This window comes from Petaurus breviceps, unplaced genomic scaffold (genome assembly GCF_028583685.1).
Source record: "Petaurus breviceps papuanus isolate PSGF00001 unplaced genomic scaffold, PetGlider_PUasm1.0 90865, whole genome shotgun sequence".
In the NCBI taxonomy this organism is placed as follows: Eukaryota; Metazoa; Chordata; class Mammalia; order Diprotodontia; family Petauridae; genus Petaurus; species Petaurus breviceps.
This window is the reverse complement of record NW_027187367.1, coordinates 9170910-9195088: the sequence shown is the minus strand read 5'-3', so window position 1 is coordinate 9195088 and position 24179 is coordinate 9170910. Positions and strand designations below refer to the sequence as shown.

At 37.0% G+C, this 24179-nt stretch overlaps 1 protein-coding gene across 4 annotated transcripts in view; it reads right to left on the bottom strand.

Annotated features, from left to right (window-relative positions):
• BLTP3A (bridge-like lipid transfer protein family member 3A) overlaps positions 1-24179 on the bottom strand; it is an 88783-nt gene that overhangs the window by 15519 nt on the left and 49085 nt on the right. For all 4 annotated transcript variants that reach the window (XM_069073493.1, XM_069073492.1, XM_069073494.1 and 1 more), the window contains 3 exons: positions 20776-20946; positions 20160-20349; positions 11356-11442 (listed from right to left, as the gene is read on the bottom strand). In XM_069073493.1, coding sequence (XP_068929594.1) covers positions 11356-11442; positions 20160-20349; positions 20776-20946 — 448 coding nt within the window. The remainder of the gene's footprint in view (positions 1-11355; positions 11443-20159; positions 20350-20775; positions 20947-24179) is intronic.

Sequence of the window (24179 nt, the reverse complement as noted above, 5' to 3'; positions counted from 1 at the left end):
AATCAGATATAGGCTTTACTTATACATTCATATTAAACATATTTTGACATTAGTCATGATGTAAAGAAGAATTACAACTAATGGGAGGAACCATGAAAATTAAGAAACAAAAAAACACAGAAGAAAACAAGAGCAAATAGTATATTTTCATCTGCATTCAGACTCCAAAGTTCTTTCTCTGAGTGCAGATAGCATTTTCCATCATGAGCCTTTTTAGTTGTCTTAGATCCTTGCATTGCTGAGAAGAGCTAAGTCTATCAAAGTCAGTCATGGCACAATGTGGCTGTTACTGTGTGCAATTTTCTCCTGGTTCTGCTCCTTCACTCAGCATCAGTTCATATAATTCTACCCAGGTTTTTCTCAAGTCTGCCTACTCATCATATCTTACAGCATAATAGTATTCCATTACATTCATATACCGCAACTTGTTCAGTCATTCCCCAACTGATGGGACATCCCCTCAATTTCCAGTTCTTGGCCACCACAAAAAGAATTGCTATAAATATTTTTGTACATGTGGGTCCTTTTCCCATTTTTATGATCTCTTTGGGATGCAGCCCTAGAAGTGGTATTGCTAGGTCAAAGGATATGCAGTTTTAGTGTTCCAATTTTGCCACATCTTCTCCAACATTTGTCATGTTAGCCAATCTGATAGGTATGATGTAATACTTCAGAGGTGATTTGATTTGCATTTCTCTAATCAGTTGTGCATTTTTTCATGACTGTAGATAGCTTTAATTTCTTCCTCTGAAAATTGCCTGTTCATATCCTTTGACCATTTATCAATTGGGTAGTGACTTGTATTCTTATAAATTTGACTCAGTTCTCTATATATTTTAGAAATGAGGCCTTTATCAGAGACACTGGCTGTAAAAATTGTTTCCTGGCTTTCTGCTTCCCTTCTAATCTTGGTTGCATTGGCTTTGTGCAAAATTTTCAATTTGTGGAATCAGAATCATCCATTTTGAATTTCATAATGTTCTCTATCTCTTATTTGGTCATAAATTCTTCCCTTCTCCATAGATCTTAAAGGTAAACTATTCCTTCTTTTCCTAGTGTGCTTATAGTATCAGCCTTTATACCTAAATCATGTACCCATTTTATCTTGGTATAGGGTATAAGATGTTGGTGTATACCTAGTTTCTGCCATTACTATTACCATATTATTTCCAAGCAGTTTTGTCAAATAGTGAATTCTTATCCCAGAAGCTGGAGTCTTTTGATTTATCAAATAGATTACTATAGTCACTGACTACTGTGTCTTGTGTTCCTAACCTATTCCACTGATACACCACTTTATTTCTTAGTGAGTACCAAATAGTTTTGATGATTGCTGCTTTATGATACAATTTAAGTTCTGGTACAGGTAGGCCACTTTCCCTTGCATTTCTTTTCATTAATTCCCTTGATATTCTGGAGCTTTTGCTCATCCAGATGAATTGTTATTGGTTTTTCTAGCTCTATAAAATAATTTTTTGGTAGTTTGAGTGGTATGACACTGAATAAGTAAATTAATTTAGGTACAATTGTAATTATCATATTAGCTCAGCCTACCCATAAGCAACTGATATTTTTCCAATTATTTAGGGTCTGCCTTTATTTGTGTGAAAAGTGTTTTGTAATTATGTTCATATAGATCCTGGGTTTGTTTTGGCAGAGAGATTCCCAAATATTTTATAATGTCTACAGTAACTTTAAATAGAATTTCTCTTTCTGTCTCTTGCTGCTGGGCTTTCTTAGTAATATAGAGAAATGCTGATGATTTATGTGGGTTTATTTTATATCCTGCAACTTTGCTAAGTTTGTTATTATTTCAAGTAATTTTTTAATTGATTCTCTAGAATCCTATCTGAGAAGAGTGATAGTTTTGTTTCTTCTTTGCCTATCCTTCAATTTCTTCTTCTTCTTCTCTTATTGCAAAAGCTAACATTTTGGGGTGGCTAGGTGGCATAGTGAATAGGACACCGGCCCTGGAGTCAGAAGGACCCAAGTTCAAATCAAGCCTCAGACACTTAATACTTACTAGCCGTGTGACCTTGGGCAAGTCACTTAACCCCAACTGCCCTGCCTTCCCCCTCCCCCAAAAAGTAAAGCTAACACTCCTAGTAGAATACTGAATAAAAGTAGCAATGATAGACATCTTTATTTCATCCCTGATCTTATTGGAAATGTTTCTAGCTTATCCCTATTGCATATAATGCTTGCTGATGGTTTGACAGATGCTACCTATCATTTTAAGGAAGACCCCATTTATTCCTATGTTCTCTAGTGTTTTTAGTAGGAATAGGTGTTGTATTCTGTCAAAAGCTTTTTCTGCATCCATTGAGATAATCATATGGTTTCTGTTAATTTTGTTGTTGATATGGTCAATTATGCTGACAGTTTTCCTAATACTGGCATTCCAGGTATAAATCCTACCTGGTCATAGTGTATTATTCTCAAGATAAGTTTTTGTAATCTCTTTGCTAATATTTTATTTAAATATTCATTAGGGAAATTGGTCTATAATTTTCTTTCTCTGTTTTGACTTTTCTTGGTTTAGGTATCAGCACCACATTTGTATCATAAAAAGAATTTGGTAGGACTCCTTCTTCATCTTTTCCCCCAAGTAGTTTATATAGTATTGGAATTAATTGTTCTTTAAATGTTTTATAGAATTCACTTGTAAATCCATCTGGCCCTGTGGATTTTTTCTTAGGGAGTTCAATGATGGCTTGTTCAATTTCTTTTTCTGAAATAGGGTTAAGTATTTTATTTACTCTTCCAATAATCTGGACAATTTATATTTTTGTAAATATTCATCCATTTCACTGAGATTGTCAAATTTATTAGTATACAGTTGGGCAAAATAGCTCCTAATTATTGTTTTGATTTTCTCTTCATTGGTGGTGAATTCACCCTTTTCATTTTTGATGCTAGTAATTTGGTTTTCTTCTTTCTTTTTCTGATCAAATTAACCAAAGGTTTATCTATTTTTTTTTCATAAAACCAGTTCTTAGTTTTATTTCAATCGTTTTCTTAATTTCAATTTTGTTAATCTTGCCTTTAGTTTTCAAATTTTCTAATTTGGTATTTAATTGGGGATTTTAAATTTGTTGTTTTTCTAGCTTTTTTAGTTGTATGCCCAATTCATTGATCTCTTCTTTCTCCATTTTATTCATGTAAGCATTTAGAGATATAAAACTTCCCTTAAGAACCACTTTCACTGCATCCCATAAGTTTTGTTATGTTATCTCATTATTGTCATTCTCTTGGATAAAGTTATTGTTTCTATAATTTATTGTTTGATCCACTCATTCTTTAGGATTAGATTATTTAGTTTCCAGTTAATTTTTAATCTGTATTTCCATGGCCCTTTGTTACATGTAACTTTTACTGCATCATGCTCTCAAAAGGATACCATATACAGCACTCATGTAAATATATATGCCTTTTGTTTTTTAGTTTTATCTTTATTGATGACTTTTGTTTTCACAGCTTAATTACTTCCAGATATACCCACCATATCTCCTCCTCCACAGAAAAGAATATTCCTTTGTAACAAAGAAAAGCACTTAAACAAACAAAAACTACCAACAACTTCTATTCTACTCTCATAGTCCCCAATTCTCTGCTAAAAGAAGGGATGTATTTTTAATTAACTGTTTCTAAGAACCACTATTCATCTTTTAATTACTCCAATTTCAATGTAATTTCACTCAACTACTTTTCTAACTGTCATTGTTGACTTATTGTGTATATTTACTGTTCTTCTGGTTCTATTTATTCACTCTGTATCAGTTCACAAATATTTTTCCAGGTTTCTATGAATTCCTCATATCTGTCGCAATAACATTCCATTAAAATCGCGTCATGTTTGTTTAGTCATTCCCCAATCAATGAGTAACCACTTGGTTTCCCATTCTTTACTACCAAAAAAAGTGTAATATAAAAAGGGAAAGGAGTGTCAAAACTACCCCACTCTCTATTTTAGCCTGATTTCACCTAAGTTAGGTGAGATCATATCTCAATCAATCACTTTAGACTAAGTACAAAAAGGGGAAGGACTATGCTCAAGTGTTGAACAGACTGGGGACTCCTCAGAGATCTTTTCATAAATTATCAAGCTAGAGAAATGAAATCATTCCATGGAGTGAAGCAAGTATGGTGTTCTAACACACTTTTGAGTGTTAGGCACCAGTATTTTAGGATGTTTACCTAGGTTATAGAAGCTACAAGTATTTGATCTATCTGAAACCTTTCTTTGTCATTGATCTCTTTGGAATATACACGTCTGGTAGTAAGATGGAAGTAGTAGGATCAAAGGGTATGAAGAGTTTAGTAACTTTGCTTGTATAATTCCAAACTGTTTTCCAGAAGGGTGGACCAATTCACACATCCAACAGTGTATTATCTTACTTAACATCATAGCCTTTTCTGACAATGACTATTTCTAGATTTAATTATCTTTGCCATTTTTGATGGGTATGAGAAAAAACCTCAACACTGTTTTAATTTACATTTTTTTAAAAATTTATTTTTTAGTTTTCAACATTCATTTCCACAAGATTTTGAATTATAATTTTTCTCTCACCATCTTTCCTCTACCCCCACCCCAAAATAGCAAGCCTACTGAATACCCCTTTCCCCAATCTCTTCTCTCATATCTTCCCCCTTCACCCCGCCTAAGTTTCTAGTAGGGCAAGATGGGTTTCTATACCCTAGTACCTGTATACAGTTGCGTGTAAAAAAAATTTTTTTTTTAAACATTTGTCTTTAAAACTTTGAGTTCCAGATTTTTTTTCCCTTCTTCCCTCCTCACCTACCCCCCACTGGGAAAATAAGCACTTCAATATAGATTGTATATGTGTAGTTACCCACATCATTTCCATAGCAAGATGGGTTTCTATACCCTAGTACCTGTATACAGTTGCGTGTAAAAAAAATTTTTTTTTTAAACATTTGTCTTTAAAACTTTTGAGTTCCAGATTTTTTTTCCCTTCTTCCCTCCTCACCTACCCCCCACTGGGAAAATAAGCACTTCAATATAGATTGTATATGTGTAGTTACCCACATCATTTCCATAGCAGTTATATTGTGAAAGACTAACTATATTTCCCTCCATCCTATCCTGCCCCTTAATCTATTTTCTCCTTTGACCCTATCCCTTTTCAAAAATGTTTGCTTCTAACTACCCTCTCCCCCAATCTGCCCTCCCTTCTATCCTACCCCCCTATTTTCCCGTAGGGTAAGATGCCCTAATGAGACTATATGTTATTCCCTCCTTAGGCCAAATTCAATGGGAATCGGGTTGTCCCATTCCCTTTCACCTTCCTGCTCTTCCCCTCCATTGTAACAGTTTTCTCTTGCCTCTTTTATATGAGATAATTTACCCTAATCTATTGCTCCTTTTCTTCTTCTCCCAATAAATTCCTCTCTTACCTCTTAATTTTATTTTTTAGATATCATTACTTTATATTCAACTCATCCTGCTGATGGGCTGAAATGCCCATACTCACATATATATTTGTATATACATACATCCTCCTACACATACATATATGTATGCATACATATATATTCTCTTCAACTATCCTCATACTGAGAAAAGTCTTATGAGTTACAATTATCATTTTTCCATGTAGGAATGTAAATAGTTCAACTTTAATAAGTTACTTATGGTTTCTTTTTCCTGCTTACCTTCTCATGTTTCTCTTGCTTCTTGTATTTAAAAGGCAAATTTCCTGTTCAGCTCAGATTTTTCATCAAGAATGCTTGGAAGTCCTCTATTTCATTGAATGACCATATTTTTCCCTATAGCATTATACTCAGTTTTGCTGGGTAGGTGATTCTTGGTTTTAGTCCTAGCTCCTTTGACCTCCGGAATATCATATTCCAAGGCCTTTGATCCCTTAATGTAGAAGCTGCTAGCTCTTGTGTTATCCTGATTGTGTTTCCACAATACTCAAATTGCTGCTTCCTGACTGCTTACAGTATTTTCTCCTTGACCTAGGAACACTGGAATTTGGCTATATAATTATATATATAATATATATTTTATATTATATACATATATAACATATATAATATATATATATAATTACATATAAAATATTAAAAAAGGGGTTTTCTTTTTGGGATCTTTTTTGAGAGGTGATCTCTGAATTCTTTCAATTTCTATTTTGCTCTCTGGTTCTAGAAAATCAGGGCAATTTTGCTTGATAATTTCTCAAAAGATGGTGTTTAGGCTCTTTTTTAGATCATGGCTTTCAGGTACTCCAATAATTTTTAAATGATCTCTCCTGGATCTATTTTCCAGGTCAGTGTTTTTTCCAATGAGATATTCACATTGCCCTCTATTTTTTCATTTGATTGGATCTGTTTTATAGTATCTTGATTTCTCATAAAGTCATTAGCGTCCAATTTATCCAATGTAATTTTGAAGGAGTTATTCTCTTCAGTGACTTTTTGAAATTCCTTTTCCATCTGGCAAATTTGGCTTTTTAAAGCATTCTTCTCCTCATTGGCTTTTTGATCCTCTTTTGCTATTTGAGTTAGAATATTTTTTAAAATTTGTTTTGGAGGGGGGAAAGCAGGGCAATTGGGGTTAAGTGACTTGCCCAAGGTCACAGCTAGTTTTTGTGTTAAGTGTCTGAGGCTGTATTTGAACTCAGGTCCTCCTGACTCCAGGGCCAGTGCTCTATTCACTGCGACACCTAGCCGCCCAAGTTAGTCTATTTTTTAAGGTGTTTTTTTCTTCAGTGTATTTTTCGGTCTCCTTTAGCAGGCTGTTGACTCACTTTTCATGATTTTCTTGCATCATTCTCATTTCTCTTCCCGATTTTTCCTCCACTTCTCTTACTTGATTTTCAAAATCCTTCTTGAGCTCCTCCATGGCCTATAACCAATCCATATTTTTCTTGGAGGCTTTTGATGCAGGGGTTCTGACTTTAATGTCTTCCTCCTGCTCCAAGCCTTTATCCTTTTTGTTCCCAAAACAGGATTCTATTGTCTGTTTGTGCTTCCGTTGCTTGCTCATACTGGCAGTCAATTACTTGACTTTTGAGCTCTTTGCGTCGGTAGAACTCTGCTTCCAGAATGGAGAGAGCAATGTCCCAAATCACTGGGGTTTTTGCAGCTGCTGGAGTTATTAGATGGGCACCCTCTCTACATGCGCCACACTCTCTGGCTCACTGGTCACACATCCCAGGACCACCACCTAAGACTGTGATGTGGATCCAAGCAGGTCAAAGCAAGAGCAATTATCCTCTGAATGGTCTCTTGGTCCCCCTACAATCTGCAGGCCAGGAGCTCCAGAAGGAGTCCATGTGGCCGTGGCACCAGCTGCAGACACCACATCTCCTCAGCTTCTCACTCCAGTAGTAGCAGCTGGGGTGAGTGCACTCTTCTATCCTCCCCTGGACCAAGTTCCACACTGACCTTTTACTTTGTCTTTGGCATTTATGGATCGATAAGTCTGGAAACTGTTATAGCTGCTGGTGATTTAACTCTCATGCAGTCTACTCTAGTCCCTGCTCTTGGGGAGACCCTGGGGCAAAAACTGTGGCTCAGGCAGGACTGCCCTTGGCTGCCAATGTGCTGCAATGGACCCTTCCTGCCGGGCTGCTGGGCTTCCTTCAGTGGGAGATTTGTTTCTCTCTGTCACTTTGTGGGTTCTGTCCCTCTAAAGTTTGTTTAGAGTCATTTTTTACATGTATTGGAGGAGGTGGAAGCCAGAGCTGCTAGGAAGTCCTGTTTCTACTCTGCCACCTTGGCTCCACCTTTAATTCACATTTTTGAACTTTATATCCTTTAACCACTTATCTAAAAGGAATGTCTCTTAGTCATATAGTTCTTTAACAAAGTAAGCACCAAATAAATGCTTTTTCATTCATTCTATTTGTGTAAAATCCCTATGCAGTTTGAATATCAGACTTTTATTAGAGATATTTGGTATAAAACTTTCATTACCACTCAACAGTTTTTCTTATGCTAGTTGTACTAAATGTGAAAAAGCTTTAAAATTTTATATTATTTAAATTGTCAACTTTGTCTTGTGTGGTTCCTTCTTTTCTGTGTTTATTTATGAAATCTCCCCTTAAAACCTGAGTTGCAAGGCTGGGTGACTGGAAGGATGGTGGTAACCTCAACAGTAATGGGGATGTTAGGAAAAAAGGATGGTAAAGGGGGAAAGATAATCAGTTCAGTTTTGGACACGAAAATGAGAAAAGGACACAGGACAGAGTCTTGGAGAACACACCAGAGATATACTTATTATATAATGTACATAATTATTAATACTTTTCCTTTCTTATTAATGCATTCAGAGATATAAATTTTCCCTCAAGTACTTTTTTAGCTATACCCCACAAATTCTGCTATGTTGTCTCACTGAGATGATTTCTAAAAATTAGTTATCCTATGACTTGTTTTCTGACTCATTCTTGAGTTTAACTTTAATCAGTCTCCACTGAGGTCTAAGTTTTTTGTTCATGTTTCATTTATCAATTCTAATTTTTATTGTATTATGGTCTGTAGAAGCTATTTTTTAAAATAATTCTGCCTTTTTACTAAGTTCTTTATGCCTTAGAATGTGATCAATTTCTGTAAATATGTTGCATAATGATGAATACATAAATACATAAAAATCATTTTCAATAATCACTAAAACCTATCATATCTAAATTTTGTAATCTTCTGTTCAGATTTTCATTTTTTATTTTTCTGTTAGATTTTTCTTGGTTCTGAAAGAGGCAAATGGAATTCCCCTAGCACTTACTCTGTTTTACTCTCTAGGTCTTTTTGTAATTCAGTTGGTTTTTCTTTTTAGTACTTAGATGCCATGTAATTTAATGCATGAGCAGTTAACATTGATATTGTTTCATAATATATGGTACCTTTAAGCATAATGTAGTTTCTCTGCTTGTTCTCTTATTCATATCCATTTTATCTTGTTTGAGATGACTGCCATACTTTTTTGGATTCAGATTGGATATAATAAATCCCACTCTAACCACTCATGTTAACTCTGAGTATTACTATTTTATGTTTGCTTCTTATATATAGAAATTGTTGGATTTTGCTTTCTAGCCTTTTCTGCACCCTCTTCTATTTTATGAGTTTATCCCACTTATATGAAGTTTTGATTAAGTCTGCTTTTCTTTCCATAGGATCTTGTTTTAATATTTCTTCTCACAATTCTTTCTTTAGAAAAAAGAAAGAAAAAAGACAAATCAACACTGGGTATCCATAGCTTATATTGCTTAGAGCAATCTGAATCCAGTTTTTTTCTTTGCCCTCTTTTCTTCCAGCCTAGAAGTAAATAACTATGCCTTGCCCTCCTTAAAATAAAAATGTGATCAGCCCTCTATAGCTATATTTTATTTTGTTTTAGGTAATCCCATTCCTCAATCCTACTCTTCCACTAAGATAAGTGACTCTATGACCCTGTGCTTTCTACCACTATGAGATTTTTAAGCCTTTCTTTACCCAGATTGGGTAAGAGTATGGTTGATTTATGAGATTCTCACTTCCCTATCTCTATGGTTGAATAATTTTTTACCTGTGGTACTTCAGTTACAAGAAATAGTAAGTCCTTCCCTATTTTTCCACATGATGTTTAGTTTATTAATATTTTTCGTAAGTTCTTGAGCACAAAACTTCTGTTTATTCTCTAGCCATTACAAAGGGTAGGGTAGGACTGCAAAGATGTCTTTTCTACCCTCCAAATGTACACAGTGATTCATCACAACTCTTTCAAGCTGTTCAAATTTGTGTTTCTTTCTTAAAATTTTTTTTGTTTTTTTGTTTTTCTTTTTGTTTGTTACCTGTTTATTTGTTTTTCAAAGACTCTTCCCAGGTCTGGTTTTCTTAACAAGAATGCTTAAAAGTTGTCAAGTCTATTTCCTCCTGAATCATTATGCTCAACTTCACAAAATAAGTTATGCTTGGGTGTAATTTATTTCTTTTTGCTGTTGAGTATAATACTTGCCTCTTTTAGACATTCCTTTTCCTGTCATTTATATTAATAACATCCCCATTTTACAGATAAGAAAACTAGGATAGATGATAAATGATTTGCGTAGGGTCACACAGTTAGGAAATGTGTGAGGCTGGATTTGAACTTAGGTCCTCCTGGCTTAAGCCTAGTGCTCTATCTATAGGTAACATCTAGTTACCTATAATGAGGAGCCATGCTGACTAAGATTCTAGGTATGGATTTGCCTTTTTCTAGCCACTTTTGTAATAGAATTTTATCATGGGATTCTCTTACTTCATGATATTTCTTCATTGTTACAAAGCATTTTTCTTTTTTTTACTCATTTATTCACTATCTCCATTGGTCTTTTTTTCTTACGGGGACTTAACTTCTGTGCTTCTATCTGAAGGGCAGAATATTCTCTCCCCACTTACACCTAATGAAGTCAAGGAAAAATTGTACAAAGCAAAGATGAGGAACCTATAGAAATTATATCATTGTAACTAATGAAAGCCTTTGCTGAGGTTCTGTTTTTGCAGTTCCCCTACATGGAGCTTACAACACTAGGCCAGGGGCAAAGGTGGAAGACTGTGGGCTTTTACTGTTTTTATTGTATGTCAGGATAAACTTTGTAGAATTCTTTTCCTCTTAATTGCTGTTCTTTTACTTAATTTGATGTATTCCTTATTCTTGAGATGATAGGGAAAAGCTAAATGCAAACTTTTACTTAACAGGACTGCTGGAAGTCCCTGAGCTAGTCTTTGGAGCACAACTGGAGTGCTACCTACTCCAGGAAGTCATCTCTGATCTACTCAGTAGACAATGGCTTTCCCTTCACTTCAGATTTCACATAATACTTTCTTTGTACTCTTTAATGTGCTTATCATGAATTACTGTGTATTATAATTATCTGTGTATTTGTCATCTCTTATACAAAATTCACAAAGTCAGGGACCGTTCAAGGACTATGTCTTCTCTAATCCTTCTACCTCCCTTAGCAGAGCCTAATTGCTCTGTACAAAGTAATAATAATGGATGAAATTTTGCTAAATTTGTTTGATGAATGTGCCCAAGGTTCACCGCATTCAAGTGCTGATCCCCAGGCCCTCGAAAAGATCTTGTCTTGATGGGCATGAAGTCTAGCTGAAGCATATAGCACAGTCCTCATCATTCCCACTTTCATTGTTCCCTGCCAATGGACAATTTACACCAAAATCTCTATAAGAACAGTAAAATGATGCCTCGAGGAAGAAGTCTAAAACATCCTTGTGAGCAATAAAAACGATAACCTAACTTTGACTCTCCCAAATATTAGGGACTGAAACCTAGAAACTGAGGCTCCATCCTCTGGCCTTAGAGCAATGTTGTAATTCCTTCTCTGTTCAAGATATCCATACCTGCCCAGTGGAAAGGATAGTAATCAAAGGCCATTTTCCGGAAAGTAAGTTGCATGGCACCACCCATTACTCTGTTTGCTGAATCCCCTGGAAGAGAAGATTATGGATTATTAGCTTAAGATGGCACAAAGAACCCAAAATGCTACTTGAAGGAGATTCAAAGCCCATTAAAGGCACAAGTCTAATATCCTGCTGATATCCTAGGGATGGGGAACCTGTGGTCTTGAGGTCACACACGGCCTTGTAGGTCTTTGGGTGCAGCCTTAGAAATGAGTCCAAGTTTTACAGAACAAATCCTTTTATTAAGGAGATTTGTTCTATGAAGTGTGGATTCAGTCAAAGGGCCTCACTTGAGGACCTAAAGGACCACATGTGATTTCAAGGGTGCAGATTCCCCACCACTATCCTGGACTCAGGGCAGATTAAAGGAAATATTTTCAGATGACCTACAGAAATTGAGACACTGGTCCTTTGAGGCACATTGCTAAAGAATAAAAAAGTTCCATTCAATCTAATTCTCTTTGCAAATGGATCCTGAACATCTAAGAAGGTAAGAGAAATAGTCAACTCAAGGATAATTTTAATCTCGGGTTCTCCAACTGATACTTTGTGACTCTGGCTAATCAATGTTTTTCTTTCTGTGTTTATTTTTTTTTCTCTGGTGAAAATAATTTCCCCCAGTTGCAACACTGCTCATTGTACCATCTTATAACACAATACTCTGGTATCGAAAGTACAGGCATAACCCAAAGTCCAAGAAAGTGAGAGCTAACTCTCATTTCTTTCCCTTTAGCTTTGGGTCTCAGATCTTCCGCAATGATGAGTAATTCTATAAATAAATAAGAACCATAAATTTAGAGTTGGAAAGGGCCTTAGCAGCTATCTAATTCAACATCTTCATTTGCAGATAAAGAAAACCTAAGGTTTCAAGAAACTGATGAGTGGAAGAACTGATATTAGAACCTAAGGCCTTTATCTGCAAATCTAACACTTTTTCATTGTGCTATTCTATCTCCCACCAGAATCAAACATTCAGGAAAAAAAAACAAATCAACAAATATTTATTAATTGTCTTCTTTGTTCCATTCACTATGCTAAGGGCTGGAGATAAGAAGTAAAAACAGGATCTGTTCTCAAGGTTATATTCTAATGAGGGAGACAACATCTAAACAATTGTGTACAAACAAAATATGTACAGAACAAATTGGAGATAATTTTAGAGAGTAGGCATTAAAAGGGAGATCAGAAAGGGACTCTTGCAGAAGACAGGGTTTTGTTGAAAGGAATAATGGGAGGGGGCAGCTAGATGGTGCAGTGAATAGAGCACCAGCCCTGGAGTCAGGAGGACCTTAGTTCAAATCCAGCCTCAGACACTTAACACTTACTAGCCCTGTGACCTTGGGCAAGTCACTTAAAACCAATTGCCCTGCCTTCCCCCTCTCCAAAAAAGCAGAAAGAAAGAAAGAAAGAAAGAAAGAAAGAAAGAAAGAAAGAAAGAAAGAAAGAAAGAAAGAAAGAAAGAAAGAGAAATAAAGGAAGGAAGAGAATGAAAGAAAGGGAGAAAGGAAGGAAGGACGGAAGGAAGGGAGGGAGGGAGGAAGGAAGTGGGACGGCTAGGTGGAGCAATGAATAGAGCACCGGCCCTGGAGTCAGGAGGACCTGACAAAAACTAGCTGTGTGACCTTGGGCAAGTCACTTAACCCCAAATGCCCCTCAAAAAAAAAAGAAAGGAAGGAAGGAATCAAGGGAGGCAAGGAGACAGAGAAAAGGAAGGAAAGAAGTGAAGGCAAGGAGTATAGTCAGTGAAAATGAGCAAAGTTGGCAGATAAGATGCCAAATGAGAGAAATAAAAATGATGCCAATATCAATGAATCACAGAGTATGTGAAGGACAGTAAAGTCAACACAACAGGCATTTATTAAACACCTACCATGTGCCAAGCATGGTGCTAAGCAATGTAGATACAAAGAAAGGCCAAAAAAAAGTCCCTGTGCTCAAGGAACTCACAATCTAATGTGGAAGATAGTAAGTAAGCAACTGTGGAACAAGATAGAGATAAGACAAGATAATTTTAGAAGGAAGGCACTAACATTATAAAGGGAATTAGGAAGGAACTATGTGCCAGGTGCTCTACTTAATTGTTTTATAAATATTATCTCATTTGATCCTTATAACAACTCTGAGAGGTGGATGGTGAAGATCACACATCTAATAACTGTCGAAAACTGGATTTGAACTCAGGTCTTCTGGACTCTAGGCCTAGCATTTTATCCACTGTGCTACCTAGCTGACTAAAGGGGAAAGGCTTTTTACAGAAGGTAGGATTTTGGCTGGGACCTGATGGAAGTCAGAAAAACCAAGAGACAAAAATGAGAGAATTCCAGGTATACACAGAGTTGGGAGATTGAGTGTTTTACATAAGGAAAAGCAAGGAGGCCAGCATCACTGGATCACAGACTATAGGGGGAAGGGAGAGGGACAGAATAAAGTGTAAGAAGACAAGGAAAATGGTAGGGGGCCAGATTATAAAGGACTTAAAAAGCCAAATAGAGGATTTTAAATTTGATCTGAAAGGTAAATCAATTACTCAACAAGAAAGCAAGAAATAGCAGAACAAAATCAAGACTAGAAAAATAGAAGAAAATATGAGGTATATGATATCAGAAACAGTTGAACTGGGAAGCAAGTCAAGGAGAAATATTTAAAGAATCAACAAACTCCCTGAAAACCATGATTTTTTTTTTTGTTTTTATTTTTTTTAAAGCAATTGGGGTTAAGTAACTTGCTCAAGGTTACATGGCCAGTTATTTCTGGGAGTAGTGCCAAGTATCTGAGCCTGGATTTGATCCCCAGGTCATCCCGATACTAGGTCTGGTGCTCTTCCTCGCTGAACCACCTGGCCACCCCTAAGCAATTGGGGTTAAGTAACTTGCTCAAGGTTACACGGCCAGGTGTTTCTGGGTGGGTGCTAAGTGTCTGAGCCCGGATTCGATCCCCAGGTCATCTTGACACTGGAGCCGGTGTTCTTACTCGCTGTGCTACCTGGCTGCCCCATGATTATTTTTCTAAAAGCCTAGACATGATGTTTCAAGAAATCATAAACGAAAACTACTCAGATCTATTAGAACAAAAGAAAAAAGTAAAGAATCCACAAATCACCTCTTGAAACACCAAAAGGAAAAATCCATAAGCATATCATAGTTAAAATCCAGGGCTCCTACAGCAATAAAGAAAAACACTTCAAGTACCAAAGAATCAGTCAGATTCACATTAGATCTGGAAGCTCCTACCATAAATGAGAGTAATTCTCGGAATATAATATTCCAAAAACCAAAAGATACAGGCTTACAACCAAGAATAACTTACCTTGCAAAGTTGAATATAATCCTATGTGGGGGGGAGGGGAGGAGGGAGGGAAGAGGAGAGATGGACCTTCAATGGAATAGAGGACTTTCAAGTATGTGTTTTTATTTTTCTTCTTTGGAGGGGGGAGGGCAGGGCAATTGGGGTTAAGTGACTTGCCCAAGGTCACTTGGCTAGTAAGTGTGTCAAGTGTCTGAGGCAGGATTTAAACTCAGGTTCTCCTGACTCCAGGGTCAGTGCTCTATTCACTGTGCCAGCTAGTCACCCCACTTTCAAGTATTTCTGATGAAAAGCCCAGCACTGAGCAGAAAATTTTAAATACAAATGTGAGGGTCCAGAGAAATCTAAAAGTTAATTTATTTGAGTGAATGAAAGCAACTGCATGCTAATATGTAGTGAAAACATTCTAATATGGGGAGAAGACACAGAGCATCCTTTCAGAACTTTAATGTCATCAAAGTGTCCAAGAATTAAATAAGAAAAATATAGGACCTGGGGTTAGATTGGTACTATTCTGAGGGTTTTAAGAGTGGAAAGAGAAGAGATGATAAAAGGAATACACTAGGGCAGAAAGGAAAAAGGAGTGTAACTTCCTATTGTAATAATAAGGGTATACAAAGAAAAAGAACATAAAATATGGAATAAGGAGTAAGAAGATCAGGTACAAGATGAATCTCAATCATATCTGAAACAGACAAAAGATGGTTGAACACAGTTTTGGTATAGAAATACATCAAACTCAACAGGGAAACATACAGGCAGAGATACGTAAGGAGTGATAGAAAGAAGGATAGAAAAATGGAATGGCCACAAGCAAAAAAGAAAAAAAACCTTACTGATTCTGAAGGAAGAATCAAAGTGGGGGGGAATAGGAAAATAACTAGAATCTAAAGGGATATCTAGAAACTGTGGAATGGTAAAACAAATTGTGGTATAAGAACATAAAGGAATGTCACTATGTCATGAGAATGATGAAAGATGTAATTTCAGAAAACCCTGGGTAATTATGAATTGATGCAGAGTGAACAGACCAAAGTGAACAATTTATACAAAGACAGCAAAAAGGTAAAGAAATAAAACATTGGAAGGCTTAAGAACTCTGATTGATGCCATGACAATCATGGCTTCAGAGGACCTATGATAAAACATGTTACTCACCCCACACATTTACACTTTTGGACATGTCCAAAATGTGGATTAAAAACAAGCTCTCCGCACCCTAACCTACCCCCATCCTGCTTTCTCTCATTTATGAATTGGAGATTAGGGAGGAAAGGATTTAAAAAACCAATGATGCAAAAAAATTTTTTTTTAAAAGGCAATAATTGAAATATTTTTGGTAACAGCACAAAAGGAAAAGGAAAGAAGATTTAAAAGGAAGCAAGTGAGAAGAACAATTATAAAAATAACATGTAAAATTTAACAATTTTTTTCTATTTGTTTATTTTTGGAGGGCACTTGGGGTTAAGTGACTTTCCCAGGGTCACACGGCTAGTTTTTGTGTTAAGTGTCTGAGGCCACATTTGAACTCAGGTCCTCCTGACTCCAGGACCGGTGCTCTATTCACTGTACCACTTAGCTGCCCTGCATATATATATTTTTTAAAGCAAGTAACATGAAATATACAGTCTTTTTTTTGTGTTATGCTTTGTATCATGAAAATGCTCTTTTTTGGTTCAAGATACTATATCTGGAGTATTAGTTTGGGGGAAATCCCATATTAGGAAGGGCACCGATAAAGGAGAAAATATCCAGAGAGCAACAAGAAGGGTGAAGGGCCTCAAGTTCATGCCATATAAGGGCTATTGTGAAGGAGCCGGGTATAGTAACCTCGGAGAAAAGAAGGCTCAGGAGAACATGACATCTCCCTTCAAATTGGAATACAGAAGAGTAATTCGATTTGTTCTATTTGACCTCAGAGGGAAGAATTAGGCTCAAGCTGAAAAGAGGTAAATTTAGTCTCTGTGCACAGAAGAAACTTTTCAACAATTAAAGCTCTCCAAATGTGCAATTGGCTGCCCTAGGAGAAATGGGGTTCTCCTCATTACAGATCTTTAGTCAAAGGTTTGATGAGTATGTTGGGATAAATTATGGAAGATATTCTTTTTTGTGTATTGGGTGAACACTGAGATCCTTTCCAACTATGAAATTCTATGATTTTGTGATAAGGTCATATAAATGACATAAACTGAGAATTTTAGGGTCAAGCCCTGGGTAAGGAAGAAAAAAAAAAGAATGTTCTTTTCCTACAATTCCAGTCCTACATCAATCAATCAATCAATCAAGAAGCATTTGTTAAGTGCTTACTTTGTGTCAGCCACTGTTCTAGGTATGGGATACAAAAACAAAAATGAGAACAGAGATGAGGAGAGAGGCCATTGCAAACACAATGGACAGTCAGTGCAAAGGCATCGAGATTACAAAGAGAGAATAGTGTATAAAACTTAAATCTGACCAAAGAGTATGCAAAGGGGAATAATGGATAATAAGGCCAGAAAGGTGGGTTGGGGATTAGGTTGTCAGATTTTGAATGCCACAGGAGCTTACAGAGGTAATAACGAACTATTAGAAGGTACTGGGCAGGGTGGTGACCTAGTCAAGACCTACACATAAGAAAAATCATTTTGGCAGCTAAAGGTAAGACAGATTGATATAGGCAGAAATTTGAGTAAGAAACTAGGAAGAAGGAACTCTCACTCTACTTCTCCTTCCACAAGCTTCTACCAGATGTCTGAATACTAGGGCTGACCTTATACTACAACATCTTAAGCAAGCAGGCCCTAATATTTCAGTGTACATTGGTTTCTAAAAATGCTTGGGGTCAGGTCTCCTCTGTTCTGAAAAAACCCTTACTTCATCTTTCCATACCCACTAACTATTGTCCTATATCTCTTTTGCCCTTTGTAGCTAAATTCCTTGAAAAGGTCAACTACAATAAGTGCCTCTACTTTCTCTCCTCTCACTCTTCACTGCTTACAATCTGGTTACCAACTTTATCATTCCACTGAAATTGCTCTCTCCAAAGTTACCAATGATGTCTTAGCTGCCTTTCTTCAATCCCTAGTCTCCTTGACCTCTCTTCTGGCTTTGACAGCACTGATCACTCTCTACTCTACTGAGCAAGAAATTAGCTAAAGAAAGCAAATCATTAAAAAACATCTACTTACAGTAAATTTTGGCTGAACTCCAGATGTAACTGGACTCCTCAGTCCTATTTCCCTTATCAGGAAGCCTGACATTTTGGGAAAAGTAAGAAGAGGATTTTTTTTAAAACTGTTTGTCAATTTCATTTTAGTCATTTAAACTCAATCAAGTTGTAAAAATGTTTCTTTAGAGTGGAAAAGATAAGAGATACAAAGAATTTTGATTCACTTCTCTCAAAGTCTCCCTGCAAGCAAAATGAAGTCTGAGAGGTTTTTGGCTTTTCTAAGACACTCAGCACATAGCTAGATGGAAGTGAACAAAGCAAACTTAAGCAGTGGCAGGGCAAAAAACAGGAACTCTTTTCTGACAGCATAAGAAACAATGGGTGTCATACAAAAGGTAAGGTAGAAGAGACATGTGGGATGTAAGCATGCCGCAACACAGAACCAACAAGGACTGCAGAGAAGGAATAAAAAATGTCATAGGGGAATGTAACGAGAGTAAAAGGATACAGGCTCAATCACATGGAGAGGACAAGAGATGACAGATAGGATGTCAGGAGAAATCAAGGAAAGCCCCTGTGCTCTTGGGTATAGGGGAGGGGGTGTCTACCGTGTGATGAGCTCATGACAAAAATATTTCAGAATAGGCAGTCACGGATAGGTCCCAAACTTTGTGTATTTGAGGTATTAAAAAAAAAACCCAACAATGTAATAATGAAACAAAATTAAATGAAAACTAAAAAGTGTAAAGATATCATGAGAGTACAGCAAAAAAGCTACTCACACCAAGATTATTTGAAACTGAATTACAAATCTACAACTTGTGGGGCTTAATGACTACTAAGCAAACTAATTCCTCACACTTGACATCAAAGGAAAGGAAAAGAACAGCTTAGTCTTTAAAAGCATTTACTATGTAATAATATGTGTTCAAGAAATGTTCATTGGTATCTTATCTCCTAATAGTGAGATCCTTAAGGTAAAGGAACTTGTTTTACTTCAGCAGTGCACATCCCCCAGGCTGCATTAGCTTCCACATTGCAAAATAGAAAACTCCTCTCATTCTCCTTTTCTAAGCCCTGATACTCACCTTACAGCTATCTTCCCCCGTCCCACATCCCAAGCCTCCATGCTTAATTCCCCATGCTATTCTGGCCACTTCAGTGCCTTCTTTGCCTTCCTACAGTACTCCATGCCTCAGAGTTCTCTTTACCACCATAAAATAACAACAGAAGCAAACATGAAGTGCTTACTGTGTATAGAACACTATCATAAGTCCTGGGGGAAATTTTTTTTTAATCTGGGCCTCATTTTATTGGTGTAGGGAAGTCCTTTTGAGGAAAGTCCCTTTATCAGTGAAGAAATCTTCTGCAACTTCTGTCTTAATGTGGAAGCTAATCCTCTCCTTAACGTCTAATCCACTTCCTTCCCCAAAACCTACCTTATGATTAGGAGTAAGAGGAAAGGAAAAACGTTGAGTGACCAAATGGGAGATACTTCTGATGGGGTGCTTGGGATCTATGTTTGTAAAACCAATCTGTAAACTCAATTTGTGATACCAATTTGTAACATTAGTAATGATGGGGTGCTTGGGATCTATATTTGTAACATCATTTTGTAAAACTTTTTTGTAACATCAATTTATAAAACCAGTTTGTAAAATCACACTCCATTCCACCACCACCCCCGCCCCCGCCAGTCTCAGAGCATTAATTCTGCCCCTTCTCCCCCGCCCCTAGCTTCAGAGCAATAATTCCGCCCAGCAACAATTATCTCAGCCTTGGAACACTAACAAGCTATACCTATCAATCCTTCACCAAAGTATCCATAAACATTCCAGCTTAGGCAACTATTATCTCCCCTTTGTATAGTGTTCTGCTGCCCCCATGAATTCTTCAGTACCCTATCTCTAGGTTGACTCCTTGGCTGCCTCAATGAATCTTTCAGGACCCTATCTCTGGGTTAACTCCTTAGTCTATTATCCACTGAGTCTCGGTTAGCCTTGGTTCCCAGATATTAATCTTGTCAAACATGATACTGATGGGTGGCAGACTGGGCACTTCTCCATCACCCCTTGACCGCTCACTGACTTAGTGATGTTTTCAAGCCTAAAAGCACACCTCCAGGTAGCCCATCCCTGCTCTTTTATTAGAACCATAACTTAAACACAAGAAGTCTTAATAATGTACTCCTCTGTGGCCCCAGAAGACTTATTCTTAGGCTCTGTCTGATGACTTCCTCTGAACTAAAGGTATCTATATAATTTGCAGTTTCATGCCTAGTGCCAGATCTCACCTGGTTCCCGGGACTGGCTGTCATCACAAATGTGTAGATCCAAGCGTGAAATAAGCAGATGATAAGATGATTCCTTCACATCAAACTTCTCAAAATACTGGCTGATACGGCTGTTGCTAACATGGCTCTGACCACTACCAAATGTCTGGCTCCAAGAATGATGGGCACTGGGAGCAGCAGGTGAAGTACTCTGTAACATAAAGAATACTGCATAAAACACCAATACTCTTCCTATAGGCTTTCTTAAAGTAGACAAAGCATATAATAATACTGGGGAAAGCCAACATATATCATGAACTACACTGTCCCAGGGCAAGATACTCCCCTTCTCTTATACTCATAAACTTGGCTGCTCACTTTGGGCTGGTTCCACCCTTTACAGCAAAAACTCCACAGTAAGAGTAGAACAAGTCAGTTAGATTGTAAAGGAATCACTAACACATTTTTCTAGGCTCCAGAAAAGCCTAAGAGAAAAGACAGATGGCAGATCTACTAATAAATCACACTGAAGAACTGGTCATCCTACCAACAGAATCTTCTACTATTCCCTTCTTATACTCCTCCTATGCTGTGTATTCTTCCCACTTCCATTATGGGTGGCACTGTACCAACTCACTTGTGTGGGCTCAGGTGCCAAGCTCTTTCTCTGTTGGGCTGACTTCTCCACGGCCTCACTCAGTGACTCTGCATACTTCATCATAGCCTTTAGCTGTGAGTCAGTCAGTACCCACAGCAGGTCATCCAGCAGGAACATCAACTTGGAGGCTATCACATTGCAGTCTTTGGTCTGACAATGAAGAAATAGTGTGGAATTCATCTTCTTGTATAATTTCTATTTCCCAAAATCAACTTAACCTGGTTAACCTAAAAAATGGCTCCTCAACCCCTAGGGTTTTGTTTTATTTTATTCTTGTTAAGTGGCTTGGTTTCATCCTTAGCATTTAGAAAAAAAATTGTACAAAGGTCTGTTGAACACACCCTCTGCAAGCCTCCATCAAAGTCACAAAGATTTCATTTACACATACAAAATTAACAAATTTTTTTTTTGCTAACTTCATGTTAGTGACCCCAACTATCACTGCCCCAACTATTTAAAAAGTTTAACTGTGATATGGGAAGAAATATTTCCGAAGTCTTCAGGATATTTACAAATGCCCTATTCAAGTTATGTGCAAGTATATAGCACAAGTTTCATTGTTGGAATATGCCTTTGTATAAAAAGTATATTTGGCCACTGGCAGAAGACAACAGTATGTAAAAATTAGTATTCAGATGATACTGTCTCAAAAATATACATACTAACTAGATTCGGAACTTTCCTAGGGAAATTTTATGTTGACTTGAACTTTGGGGTTAAAATCAAGGGGATGGTTAGAATTTATTTAAAAATTATAACCAGACCTATCCATATAAATGATATGGAAGACTTCTGAAGATGGGGAACTCACTGTCCACTTCCCTCCAGGCAAGGCCTAAGGCAAATTATTTTGTATTCCCTCCCCTGAGGTAAAATGGAGTTTCTGTGAACATTAACAGTCACAAGAGGGATATGTTTGGTTAGTGGGGTTACTGCTGTTGGTGGTATCTTGGTGACAGTGTGTAGAAGGATAAAAAAGGAATTTTTTGAGGTGAGTTTCCTTCTTCCCAACCTACTGAGTTCCTTAAAGAAAATAAAGAGAACAAGGAGGGCAGAGAAACATTTGTTAGCTGCTTTGAGAGATCTGGCTTCTCCTTGCCCTAGAATTTGAAGGGTGTAAAGGAAAGATAGATTTCTATGGACTAAATTGCTCCAAAACTTACTTTAATTCTGAAGGCACAAAGAGAAACAATTTTAAGAAGGAAGGAAAATGGATTTGTTGAAAAGAATAAAATGGATGCACATAGAACTTACCAATCAACTCAAATAAAAGATAAATGTATGGAATGATGGAAGAAAGGTCAGGTAAGTTAAGGACAATGAAAAGACCTTTGATTTTTTTCAACCTATATTAAGGGTGAAAAAGAAGATCAAAGGTTAGCACTATCGCTTTGCAGTGGATACAATAACAAAAAGAAGATACAGCTTCATAACTTTCATTTTGTTTCTGTTTTCTCCATCAAGGAGAATGACTGTGGTACTGTAAATTACTAACAGAACAAAAATTACTAATCGAAGTTGATACTCCAAGTAAGTAAAACAATAGTAAATTAGATGAACTCATCCCTAAGTCCTGAAAGAATTGGCAGATGTGATTGCTGAGTTACTGTCAGTAATATTTGGAAGATCATGGAAAATGGGAGCAGCACCATAAGATTGGAGAAGAGCAAATCTAAATCCAATTTTCTAAAAAAGGAAAGAGAACAGAATCTATAAACTATAGGTCAGTAAGTCATATTTTAATTCCTGAGAAAATCCAAAAATGGATTACAGAAAAGATGGTTGGTGAACATCTAGAATCTAGAAAGGGAAGCAGTGATGACAGAGAGCCAACCAGGTTTCATCAAGAACAGGTTGTGTTGGAGAAACATCATGTTTTTTTTGACAGAATTATTAAACTGGTTGATGAAAGGAACGATGAAGATACAGTTTACCTAGCTTTTAGCAAATCTTTTGATAAAGTATTTCAAACTATTTTTTGGGTAGAAAATGGATAGATATGGAGTTGACGATAACACCATCAGATGCATTCAGAAGTGGCTGGATGGCCAGACTCTGAGTAGCAGTTAATGGTTAAATCTCAATGTGGCAGGAGTTGTCCAGTAAAATAAATAGTCCAGGGATCATCAACAACTTGGATAGATGATATATTCTCACAGATGATATGTTCTCATCAAATTTGCTGATAGCACAAAGCTGGAAAAGACAGCTAACAGAGTGGATGACAGAATCAGAATCCAAAAGGATCTTGATAGGCCTAGAAGATGAATTTTTTTTTTGCCTTTTGGAGGGCAATTAGGGTAAAGTAACCTGCCCAAGGTTACATGGCTAGTTTTTTTGGTGTGTATGGGTTTTAAGTGTCTGAGGCCGGAACCAAACTCAGGTCCTCCTGACTCCAGGGCCGGCGCTTTACTCACTGCGCCACCTAGCCTCCCCTAGAAGATGAAATTCTGTAGGAATAAAGTCTTGCACTTAGGTGTAAAAAAATCAACTTCACAAGTGAAAAATGGGGGAAGCATAGATAGCAAGCAGCTGTTAAAAAAGCTGGTGCATGGGGGTAGGGTGAGGGGTGGTATTATAGATTCAAATTCAGAGTCAGTGGTGTGCTTTAGCAGCCAAAAAAAGCTGATCTTGAATTACATTAAGAGAAGCATAGCTTCCAGGAATAGGGAGGTAATAAATAGTTCCAACTGCATTCTGCACTGGTCAGAACCTCATCTAGGCTCTGGACACCATACAATTTTAATAAAGACACAGGTAAACTGGAATGTCCAAAGGATGGTGAAGGGCCATATTATATGAGAATTAGTTGAAGAAAATGGGTGTTTAGCCTGAAGAAAAGAAAACTCACATCCACATTAACTGCCTTCAAGTGTTTAAAGGGCTGTCATGGAAGAGGTATTAGACTTGTTCCAATTAGCCTCAGAGGGCTAAAGCAGGAGCAATGTATGGAGCTGCAAAGAGGCCAATTTAGGCTTCATGTCAGGAAAAATTTCCTATCAGTTAGACCTAAAAGTGGAATAAATTTTCATGAAAGGTGATGGGTTCCTTTTCCTTGGAGATCTTTAAGCTGAGGTTGGATGAACATTTGTCAGGTATATTATAGTGGGAACTGCCTTTGTGTATGGGACTAGATGGCTGCTGAGGTCCCTTCTAACTCTCAAATTTCATGATTATATAATTTTTGAATTCTCTAATGTTTTCTGTGCTTACTAAGAAGTAATAAAGTTGAATTTCTCAGTGATTGAGTCAGTTACTCTACAGCAGAGGTTCTGAACCTTTTTTTGTGTCATGGACCTCTTTAACAATCTGGTGAAATCTATGAACCTTCCCTCAGAATAATGTTTTTGAATTCATAAAAATAAAATACAGTGGGTTACAAA